General features: G+C 40.8%; 1 protein-coding gene and 1 pseudogene across 1 annotated transcript; both read right to left on the reverse strand.

The window, feature by feature from the left end:
- Positions 1 to 567: 567 nt before the first annotated feature.
- Positions 568 to 4,758, reverse strand: LOC135230523 (mesoderm-specific transcript homolog protein-like; annotated as a pseudogene).
- A 4,406-nt stretch (positions 4,759 to 9,164) lies between these two features.
- LOC100672698 (putative gustatory receptor clone PTE03) lies at positions 9,165 to 11,672 on the reverse strand. The gene has a single exon (XM_064280587.1). It carries the CDS (start codon positions 10,265 to 10,267, stop codon positions 9,329 to 9,331), a length of 939 nt encoding a protein of 312 aa, XP_064136657.1. The 5' UTR covers positions 10,268 to 11,672; the 3' UTR covers positions 9,165 to 9,328.
- Between the last annotated feature and the right edge of the window lie 572 nt (positions 11,673 to 12,244).

Here is a 12,244-nt window from a genome sequence, read left to right on the forward strand (position 1 = left end):
AAGGAACTGAGGTGGGACTGTGCCTGGCACAGTTTTCGTACAGCAAGGAAGCCAGTCTGTGTCTGAAGACGAAAGAGTAAGAGGGAGAGAAACACAGAAACGGGGATAGAGGAGGAAGATTGCGGTCTTATAGAGGCAGTGTCTTATTGTTTATGTCCAGCATCTAGTGTTTTAGAATATGTTTGCTGAATGAATAAATACTTGAATAAGGAATGAATGAGTGAATGGACAAGTTACACAGCCTATCTGAGCCTCAGTGTCCTCACCTACCAATGATGATAAGAAAGGACCCACCTCATAATGGGCCATGTAAAGCCCTTAGAACTCCTTGGCACATAGCAGACTCACTCTGCACGTGTGCTTAATAAGTAAAAGGAGGAGTAAACTAAGAAGTCTTAATTCCTGCCTTTTCAGGAAGAAATCTTTTTTTAACAAAATGAATGAAACTGAATTCAAAGTTATGACAAGGGAGAATCACTCTTATTGAAGTGGTATGGCTTAGAGAACTTAAAAGCACATACCCTTAAAGCTGTTCAAGGAGAGGTAAGGCCCCCTCCTCATCCTTTACTCTCTGATTCCAATTGGGGTTGGACCAGAAATCAGCATTTCTAAATATGTCAGAAAAGCACATAGATGTGTTAAAAAGTCTTTCATGAAAAGGAATGCGTGCCTCTCCTACTGCATCAGGGAGTAGTGGTGCTCATCAGAATTTCCTAATAACACAAAAGACAAAGGCAAATTCATACACTTGATCAGGTGTCAAAGGAAGGGGAAGTGAATTGTTAGGTCAACTCTTAGTCAGAGTTTCTGCTGATTTTTTACTATACTGTGTTCCGTGATGTGAGTAAAGTGGACTTTTGTGAGAGAATAGTGTTCAGTGAGTAGGACCTCTTTTGGGAATTTCTTCCTAAGTGGAATACACAACAGATGGGGAATAGGGAAGGTAATACAGGGAAGCTACACTTTCCAGCTCAGAAGGAGTTGATGAAGCCCATATATGCATTCAAGAAGCCCATGGGATCCTCTAGCTGTGGGTAGCGGCAAATGTGGTCATCCAGAATTGACGCTGTGGACCTTGGCAGCATTTTCCTATAAAAAAAAAAAACCTATACAGCTCCAAAAACTCCAGGTAAGGATTTATGGGATCCAATGGCCCACAGATAAAATGAATGGGAAAAGATACAGAGGCAAGGGCTCCCACCCCGCATCTTCTAAACTTCTCCCTCTGGTTAACATACTGTAGAAGACTATCATTGACTAAGTCTCTGTCATTGTTGCTATCTCTGCCCACATGTCCCACAGCTCTCTCTCAGAGGCCAAGTGTAGGGCCCAAAGACCGGGATGAGACCTCAAGAAAATAACAAAGAAGTTCATCAAACGTGTGAGGATGGTTGACAGCATGCCTCCATCTTTAAGAAGCTTCTGGAGAAGGAGAGGATGATGAGTCTCGGAAAAGATACCTCCATTTGACAGGCAGAGACTTTATGGTAAGCTGCCCAGACGGATTCCACTTGTACCTATGGAGCAGCTCCTGAGCCACGATGTCTCCATAGTCATGAGATAGGTGGTTGATCCTACAGTTCTGGAGAACCAGAAGCCTCTCAAGCATGCCTCCGCATGCTGGCCTGTTCAAATATGGAGTAGTGGTGTGGTCTCCGTTTGTCACTGAAGCCAAAGCCTAAGAAATCAAGAGCAATTACTCATGAAACCTGAGGGTCAGACCTTCCCAAATCTTGTACCAATCGTAGCTGGATGTTGGAAAGCCATATAGGAGCACAACTATTTCTGGACTTCCAACCACACCCACGGAGTCTTGGTAAAAGATGCGCAGTCCCTGATAGGTGAAAAATTTGCCTGTGGACTTTCATGAGTGAAGAGCAGGGGAAAGCTGAGGGGGTGGGATGTGCAGGTAGGCCGCCAGCAGGAGCACGGCCAGCAACCCCACCTGGACCCACCATTCCCTCACCGTGTGCAGGTTATCTCGGTGCACCCTGGCCGCCCTTAGCTTGTGCAGCCGGTCAGCGCCCAAGCTGCAAGAATGCTGGCACAAGGCCGGCCAGCTACAGCTACCGCCAGCAGCGCGAGAGGGCTGCAAAGAGGCCTGCTGCCCAGCGGCTCAGCCACCTAAATGGCAGTCCGCTGAGGCACTGCGTGAGGCGCGGCTGCTGCAGAGGAGGGGCCTGGCCGCTGCCACAGCAGCTGTTATTTCCTTTTTTAATGCGTTGAGGCTTTCATCAGACTAAGGGATTCATCTGATTCAGTGTGCATGGGTGAACTTTGTCTTCTCTGGGTCCATGGAGGAATAAAGCCACTTCACAGGAGGGCTTTCCCAGACAACAAACGAGGCAAATAGGAAGGCTGGTGTCTGTCCTTCCTCAAAAGGGAACTCAGGTTAAACCCCAATAAAGTCTGCAGTTTAGTTGATAGTATTGCTCCAATATATACTATAAGTATGAAAGATTAAGAGCCCTGGTAGCCCACTGGTTAAGAGCTTAGCTGCTAACTAAAAGGTTGGCAGTTTGAATCTACCAGCCACTCCTCAAAGACCCTTTGGAGCAATTCTACTCTGTCCTAAAAGGCCAGTCTGAGTCCAAATCGACTCAATGGCAAAGGGTTTATTGTGAAAGATTGTGTCGCCATTGGAGGACGCTGGGTAAAGGGTACCCAGACAATCTTGGTACTATTTTTGCAACTTCTATGTGTGAATAAATTATTCAAAAATAAAGAGTGAAAAAGGCAGTGGGGAAGCACTGTCTCTTATGGGGTAAATAATCAGATATAGTTTTTGTTTAATAAGAAATTCCCAGGCTCAATGGCTTAGTGTTACCCTCCTATTCCATGAAGGGAACACTGATTTCCTTTTTCTTGACTGAGGTCTTGACTTGCCTAAACTTAACTCATTCTGAGTACCTATGCCTCTTTCTTTTCTTTGGATGAGAAAGAGATTCCATTAGACACAATTACGAGTCAGATATAATGTGGGGAAGAGCTGTGTTTTCCCATGCAAATGGTTCATCTACTCTGTGCTGGGGCGAGACCTATAATGTGACTACAATGTTCACTACAGGCAAGTGGTATTTGAACTGTGGGTGCAGGCACAGTACAGCAATAAACTCTGGGACATGACTGATTTGTGGGTGATTTTTATCCATTTACAGAGGGACCTACTGTCCTTGGAAACCTCCCTGCCAAAAAAAAAAAAAAAAACAACTAAATCTATTGTCTTAGTTATCTAGTGCTGCTATAACAGAGGTAACTCTGGTGGCATAGTGGTTGGGTACTACGGCTGCTAACCAAGAGATCGGCAGTTCGAATCTGCCAGGCGCTCTTTGGAAACTCTATCGGGCAGTTCTACTCTGTCCTATAGGGTCACTATGAGTCGGAATCAACTTGACTGCAGTGGGTGGGTGTTACAACAGAAATATAAGTGGATGGCTTTAACAAAGAGAAATTTATTCTCTTACAGTCTAGTAGGTTACGAGTCCAAATTCAGGATGTCACTTCCAGGGGAACACTTTCTTTCTCTGTCATTTCTGGAGGAAGGTCCTTGTCCTCAATCTTCCCCTGGCCGAGGAGCTTCTCAAGCACAGGGACCCTGTGTCCAAAGGATGTGCTTTGCTCCTGGTGCTGCTTTCTTGGTGATATGAGCTCCCCACTCTCTGCTTGCTTCCATTTCCTTTTATCTCTTGAGAGATTAAAGGTGGTGCAAGTCACACCCCAGGGAAACTCCCTTTACCTTGGATCAGGGAGGCGACCTGAGTAAGGTTGGTGCTACAATCCCACTCTAATTCTCTCAACATAAAATTACAATCACAAAATGGAGGGCAACCACACAATACTGGGAATTGTGGCCTAATCAAGTTGATAAACACATTTTTGGAGGAGCATAAATCAATCCATGACATTCCATCTTTTGCCCACCCCCAAAATCACATCCTCGCAACATGCAAAACATATTAATCCCATTATATCATAGCAAAAGTCTTAACTCCAAGTCCAAAACCCCAAAATTCCTCTTCATCTGTGAAATCTAGAATACGAGTTATCTGCTTCCACTGGCACAATGGCAGAACAGGCATAAGGTAGACATTTCCATTACAAATGGGAGAAACTGAAGGGAAAAAAGGCATAAGCAAGTCAGCAGAACACATTACATTAGCTCTCAAAGCTTTGAAAATAATCCTCTGTTCCCTGAGACAATTTACACAATAACCCTGCCCTCCAGCCTCTAGGTATTGGCCACACTCTCCGGATTCTGTGTGGAGGCCCCTTGGTCCTGGGCTTCAGCTCTGCCTTCCAGGCTCACTGGGACCAAACCTCTGCTCCCTCAGCTTTAGGCACACCATTCTCCTAGTCCATCTGAGTGGTGACTCCACCCTTAGAAACACCAGAGGCCATGGCTCCATCATTTGAAACCCCTGAGGTCATGGCCATACATTTTGAGACTGAGGCAGCTCAGTTTCTCGTGTTTTTTGTCTCTTCAGCTTCTGTTTCTGGTTTCTTGGCCTCTTGGCTCCTCAGGCCTCACATCTGCATCTGCCCTGCTGGAGCAAGTGTTCCAAAGCTTGGTAGCTCCACCGATAAGTTCCTGGAGGCTCCCCACTCTGCCGGGAAGCCTCCTGCACACAGGCACTCAGCTTTCTTGCTCCATGGGTCGGCAAGCCTAGCTCCACCGATAAGTGCCCGGAGGCACCCCAATCCGCCACTGCATGTTCTCTGCTGCTGCTGGTCCTGTGCCGTTGCTGCAACTCTATCCATTCACAGAGAGACTTATATCAAGGAAATGGCTCACACAGTTGTAGAGGCTGGAACATCCCAAGTCCGTGGGTCAGGATAGAGCATTCTCCTGATTCACGTAGCCACAGGGCCTGGCGAACCCAAGATTGGCAGGTCAGGGGGCAGGGTTATTGTTGACAGGCTGCAAATACCAATGAATTCCAAGATCAGCAGGCAAGGCTGCAGGTAAGCTGCTAGCTCAAGTCCCAAGAACCAGGGGTCAGACGAACAGAAGCAGCTGAAGGATGCAGCAGGAGCAAAAATCTCATGAGCCTTGCCAGAATGTCCACTTATATTCAATGCAGGCCACACACCCAAGGAAACTCCCTTCCAACTGATTGGCTACTCACAGCAGATCCCACCACGGAGGTGATCATAACATCTTACGACTGCCAAACCCCTGAAAATCTTGGCCCACAAATACCTAGGAGTGAAATTACTGGTCATGTGGTAATTCTATGTTTAATGATTTGAGGAACTACCAGAATATTTTCCAAAATTGCTGCACCATTTCACTTTCCCATCCACAATGTACAAGAGTTCTGATTTCTCCACATCTTTGCCAATTCTTGTGCATATTTTCTTTTTTTTAAATACAGACTATAAAAAAAGCCCATTGCCATCGAGTTGATTCCGACTCATAGCAACCCTATAGGACAGAGTAGAACTGCCCCATAGGGTTTCCAGGGAGCACCTGGTGGATTCGAACTGCCAACCTTTTGGTTAGCAGTTGTAGCTCTTAACCACTATGCTACTAGGGTTTCCGAATAGACTATATCCTAGTGGATTTGAAGTGGCATCACATCGAAGTTTTGGTTTGCATTTCCCTGATGACTAATGATGCTGAGCATCTTTTCCTGTGCATTTCTTCTTTGTAGAAGTGTCTATTCAAGAGCATTGTTCATTTTTTAATTAGTCATTTGTCTTTTTAGCTTGAATAAAAATATATGAACACATACAATTTGCAAATTTTTTCTCTATGTGTTGTCTTTTCACTTCTTTGATGGTATCCTTTGAAGTAAAGCATTTTAAATCCAATTTATCTTTTTTTTTTTCTTTTGATGCATGTACTTTTGGTGTCATATCTAAGAATTCTTTGCCAAATCCTAGGTCAAGATTTACCCCTATGTTTTCTAAGCATTTTACAGTTTTAGTTCTTACATTTAGGTCTTTGATCCACTTTGGGTTCTTTTTCTTCTTCTTTTTTTTTAATGTCATTTGAGGTAAGAATCCTACTTTATGCTTTTGCATGTGGCTACACATTTGTCCTAGTACCATTTGTCAAAAAGATTATTATATCCTCGTTGGATGAATCTTGGCACATTTGTTGAAATGTACTGACCAGGTTTTTTCCAGGCTCCCAATTTTCATCCATTGATCTATATGTCTATCCTTGTGCCAGTACCATACTATCTTAATTACTGTTGCATTTGTGGTAAGTTTTGTGTTGAAAATGTGAGTTTTCCTACTTTGTTCTTCTTTTTCAAGATTCTTTTGGCTGTTTTGGGTCCCCTGTAATTCCGCATAAATTTAGAATCAGTTTGTCAATTTGTATAAAGAAATAATCTGGTATTCTGATAGGGATTATGTTTCATCTGCAGATCACTTTGGAGAATATTGCCATTTTAACAATGTTAAGTTTTCCAACTCAGGAACATAGATTTTTTTCTAATTATTTAGACCATCTTAAATTCATTTCAACAATGTTTTCACTTTTCAATATATGTCTTCCACTTCTTTTATTAATTTATTTCTAAGTATTTTATTCTTTTTGATGCTTTTATGAATTGAATTTTTCCCTTAATTTTGTTTCTCGGTTGTTCATTTCAAGGATATAGAAATACAACTGATTTTTACATAGTGATTGTGTATCCTGCAATCTTGCTGAGCATGTTTATTAGTCCAAATAGTTTTTTTGATGGATTCTTTAGAATTTTCTGTAGGTCATCTCTCATGTCATCTGCAAACATAGTTTTAGTTCTTCCTTTCCAGTTTGGGTAACTTGTATTTATTTTCTTTTCTTCTTATTATTTTTTCCATATTTGCACTAACTCAAACCTTCACCACAAATGGAATAGAAGTAGAAAGAGTGAACATCCTTTTTTGTTCCTGATCTTAGAGGAAAGCACCCAGTCCATTAAGTACAATGTTAGCTGTGAGTTTTTCATAGACGCCATTTATGAGGTTGAAGAAAGGGATACATATAGAGGCAGTAAAACTAATATGTTGAAACACATGAAAATGACGGTTATGTAGATCAAAAACAGTGAAATGCTGGCAATTTCATAGAGTCCAAACCAATATAAGGAACAGCAAAGAAAATAATAAATGTGAAATTCAAGATACTGGTTACTTCTGGGACAGAGAGAGGGTGATTAGACTGGGAGGCCCTACAGGGGGATTCTAAGATGATTGTAAATGTCCATTTTCCAATTTAGGTGCTGAGTATATGTGTTTTTATTGTGTGAATATTCTATAAGAACTTCAGATATATTACACACATTTTTACATATATTTCACAAATAAAATTGAACGAATATATTTCATATCTTCTAGCATTAAAAGTATGGTTTCAAAATGTAGAGCTCATCATTATTTCACAAAGACCTTGTTAACAATACTTTTCCTAGGGACCTACCCCACAGTTCAGAGACAGTAGTCCTTGAATGAGGTCCAGGAACCTGCAGCTTTAACAAAGGCCCAAAATGCTGCAGGTAATTTAAGGACATCATTGGGTGAACCACTCACTAGCAGAGGCCTTGGATGCCAGTTTGGGAGCTGTCCCTAGAAGTGGTGCTGAACATAATGGAACTCAGTGATGAGCAGAGCAGGGGGCTCTCTGGGCATTCACTTAATTTTCCAGGAAGTCATCCATTCTCAACATGAATTCTCTCCTTAGTGTAATAATGATCCCCAATAAAAGCAAACTTTCTCCTAGCTTCTCTGTAGTATCACAATTGACTCCTCCGATACATGGCAGACCCCTTCTAAAACTGCAGTGATTCTATTTGCTTTATTCAAACACATTTAATGTCTGTATTTCATCTGAAAAAGAATAAGAAACAGAAAGGGTGACTCAAGGAAAAAAGGAAGAAGTCAGTCATTGCTAGCAAGTAATCAGTGAAAAGGAATCATAGGAAATCAACTGTCAAGAAAAGATAATTCACCTTAGCTTGAATGTCTAATAATTATGTATTAGATTATATTGCTATATTCACTTAGAATGCTGATACATACTTAAATTAAGGTAAGCAATGATAACTGCTAAAGCAAGTCTTATAAAACGTGTGAAAGCAAAAGGTTTTAATAACAAAGAATACAGGACAAGATAAGGAATACAATGATACTAGTCTAATTTTATTGAATACTTCCTGTACCCAGTGGGCTCCCCTCACACTACTGAGCCCAAATCTCTTAGAATAGGCTAAGGAATCTGTTATTTAACAAGTTCTCCAGTTCTTATACTCATTAAGGTTGGAGGACAGCTTTTCTAGATGATTGGTCAAATGCACTCATAATAATCCCATTCTCCTCACAAAAGAATAGTTTAATAAGGGGCTTGTACATCCTAATTCAGGTGTCTAAGCAATGAAATGATGTATTCTTAATGACTCATTAGAAACACCACCTCTTTATTAAAAAACAAAAAACATGAAGTCATAGTCAACTTTCTGGGATATGATGCCTGTAAGTGATGCAGCCATCTGGTGACCTTGAGGGAAACCAGTCATAGTATGCAACCAATCAAATATCACAAAGCTAGAGGAGAGCAAATTTAGATTCCATATTGAAATACTGTTATTCACTGTGGTATACGATGGTTGTAGCAAAAGATTTGAAAGCAGAAACACAGATACTTGTATACCAATGCTCGTTGCTGCACTATTCATAATACCTATAAGGTGGAAACAGGCTAAATGTCCATCAACTGATGAATGGATACACAAAATATCATACATACTATGAAATACTACTCAGCCATAAAGAGAAATAAAGTCCTAATACATACTACAACATAGATGAACCTTGAAAACATTATGCTGAGTGAAATGTCAGCTCCACTTATATGAAATACCTAGAATAAGCAAGTGTATAAACTCCGAAGTTTATTAGTGGTTACCAGGGCCATTAAGGATGAAAAAAGAAATGGAGACTCATTGCTTAGGGGACACTGAGTTAAGGGTGATGAAAAAACTGTGAAAATGGATAGTGGTGATGGTTGAATAACATGAAGAATGTAATAAATGTCACTGAAAGGTACAACTAAAAAATGTATAAACAGCAAACGTTTTGTTAAATATATATCTGCCAAAAATAAAAACAATAAATTGACATTTTAATGTACTAAATTATCAAAGTAAAAATTCTGACGACAGAAGTGTGCAAGTAAATATGCACACACATATGTAAAAATTATTTAAAATTAATAATAAAAATATTATCACAATGTAAAAAAAAAACTTGTTACTGGAAGATTCTAACATTCTGATTCACCAAGTATTCTTTCACTTTGACTTATTATAGAAGCACAAGCCTAAGGCAGATGATACAACTAAGAAAAAGAAGATGTTCTCCAGAAGAGTTTCTGCAAGGCCCCCTGCATGTCTCTGTTCCTCAGGCTGTAGATAAAGGGGTTCATCATTGGAGGGACCACAGTGTACATCACTGAGGCTACTGCTAAGTTTTTGGAAGAATGAGTAACTGCAGAACTAATGTAGACTCCAAAAGCTGTTCCATAGAATAAGAAAACCACTGACAGGTGAGACCCACAGGTGGAGAAAGCTTTATACATTCTCCCAGCTGATGGCATTCTCAGAATGGAAGAGACAATTTTAATGTAAGAGAAAATAATCCCAAGGAGAGGAACACTATCCAATATGCTAGTTATTAAATATACCAGGATGTCATTGATGAGGGTATTGGAGCAGGCAAGTTTGATGACCTGAGCAAGTTCGCAGAAGAAGTGAGGGATTTCCAGGTCTGCACAGAAGGACAGATGGAGCACCATCAGACTGTGTAGCAGGGCATCCACCAAACTAATAAACAAGGAGAGGAGAATCAGCAGGCCACAGAGGTAGGAGTTCATGATGACTGTGTACCTCAGTGGATGGCAGATGGCCACATAGCGGTCATAGGCCATTGCTGCAAGGAGAAAATTTTCTACACCTGCAAACATCAGAACAAAGCAAACCTGGGTGAGGCAGCCTGTGTAACTGATGGACTTGCTTTGTGTCTGGATGTTCACCAGCATCTTGGGGACTGTGGTGGTGCCGAAACAGATGTCAGTGAAGGACAACTTGGAGAGGAAGAAGTACATGGGGGTGTGGAGGTGAGAGTCTGAGCTGATGGCCAGGATAATGAGCAGGTTGCCCAACACAGTGACAAAGTACAGGGTGAGGAATAGTCCAAAGAGGAGGGGCTGCAGTTCTGAATCCTCTGAGAGCCCCTGGAGGAAGAATGATGTTACACCAGTTTGGTTTTCTGATGCCATGTTGTTGATGAGTCTGATGATAGAAGTGATAGAACATATAACAGATTTACAAGAATTGTGTATTTCAGAGAAATTCTAGCATCTATATTGTGAAACTAAGTGAATACTACCTTCCTCCCTCCTGTTTTCTCTCTATTCTTCTCTCTCTTCCATCACCACATCTTCCAAAAATCTTTCACCTGAATAAAGACACAAGTGCTCTCCCTGGTTTTAAAGATCCTTTACTCTCTGAGCAAATAGGTAGTATCTTTGTGTTTATTGTATATCTACTATTTTTTCACGTTGTGCCAACTAACAGCCATAAAGTAGAAAAAAAATACATGGCTTTTTCCTTGAGAATTTTCCTAAGCCTTCAAACTAGCATAAAAACAAACTCTACATCTATGTTTTTAGAGCAGTGGTTCTCAAATGCCTCTTTTCATCAGAATCAGCTGAAGAACTTGTTAAGCCCCACCCTCAGAGTATTGAATTCAGAATTTGGGGTCTAAGGCTCTAAAATTTTTCTTTCTAACCATTTCTCAAATGCTACTGTTGCTGGTCTGGGGATCACACTTTGAGGTTCACTGTTCTAGAGCATCAACCATTGTGGCCCATGTATAATAAATTCATATTCAGGGAAGAACAGATTTGATGTACCTCAAGAGGAGATGGCGACCTGGCTCACCATGCTCTGCTGAGGGAGCTGGCCAGGAGTTCAATCCCATGACTCAACTAAGCTTTTTCATTTTCAGGTGTTCCTCAAAATCTATCCTTTATATTCTTATTTCTATTTAAATGTTCCATCTTTCAGGTTCTTATTCCTTGTCATGGATTGAATTGTGTCCCCCCAAAACATGTCTCAATTTGGCTATGCCATGATTCCCAGTATTATGTGAATGTCCACCATTTTGTTATCTGATGTGATTTTCCCATGTATTGCAAATATCCTATCATTATGATGTTAATGAGATGGATCAGCAGCAGTTATGTTGATGAGATCTACAAAATTAGATTGTCTTAAGCCAGTCTCTTTTGAGATATAAAAGAGAGAAATGAAGAGAGAGATGTGGGGACCTCATACTACCAAGAAGCAAGAGCCATGAGAAAAGCACATCCTTTGTATCTGGGGTTTCTGCACTGAGAAGCTCCTAGTCCAGAAAAAGATTGATGACAAGGGACTCCCTCCAGAGCCAACAGTAAGAGAAAGCCTTACCCTGGAGCTGATGCCCCCAATTTGGACTTCTAGCCTACTAGACTGTGAGAGAATAAACTTCTGTCTGCTGAAGCCATCCACGTGTGCTATTTCTCTTATAACAGCACTAGATGACTAAGACGTCCCTTGTTATTATTGTTTTAATTAATAGTATTATCTGAAAGCATAGTAATAAACATCATAATTATTATAAACCGCTATCATTACCAACACTAAAACCTACTGATCTCTGATTATTGGCAGACATAGTTTTCAGGATTTACTATATTAACTGTTTTTATTCTCACAGTGGACATATGAATAAGGTGCTCCTATTATCTCACATTTTATCCATGACCTCGTGTAAAGGTAAAAGAAAAGTGAAGTTGCAGATACAAAGTACATGGTACTCTGCAAGGAGGTAAAAACAGGTTTTGAATTTTGGCTGCCAGAACTTGGAGCTGACCTTATATGACCACTGTTTTTGGGTGATATGATCTCTGAGTAGGGCAGGACAAGGCATCCTGAAGGGTCAGCAAATTCTATTACTTGCCTCTTGAAATCTTTCACCTGAATTAAAACCATGTGCTTTCCCTGGTATTTGAGGTCACTTGCTCTCTGACCACATAGGCAGTATCCAACAGGTGACAGAATCAAAACAGGACCCAAACTCAGGACGTGATGTCAACCTACAATGTACTGGCTGAAACCTTAAGCTTAACAGCTATTATGAAATGAGATTTCCTTTTCTTCCAGTTATTTGAAGATTGAAATATTATTCTCATAAGTTGATATATACCCATTGC

Source organism: Loxodonta africana, chromosome 3 (assembly GCF_030014295.1).
Source record: "Loxodonta africana isolate mLoxAfr1 chromosome 3, mLoxAfr1.hap2, whole genome shotgun sequence".
Classification (NCBI taxonomy): Eukaryota; Metazoa; Chordata; class Mammalia; order Proboscidea; family Elephantidae; genus Loxodonta; species Loxodonta africana.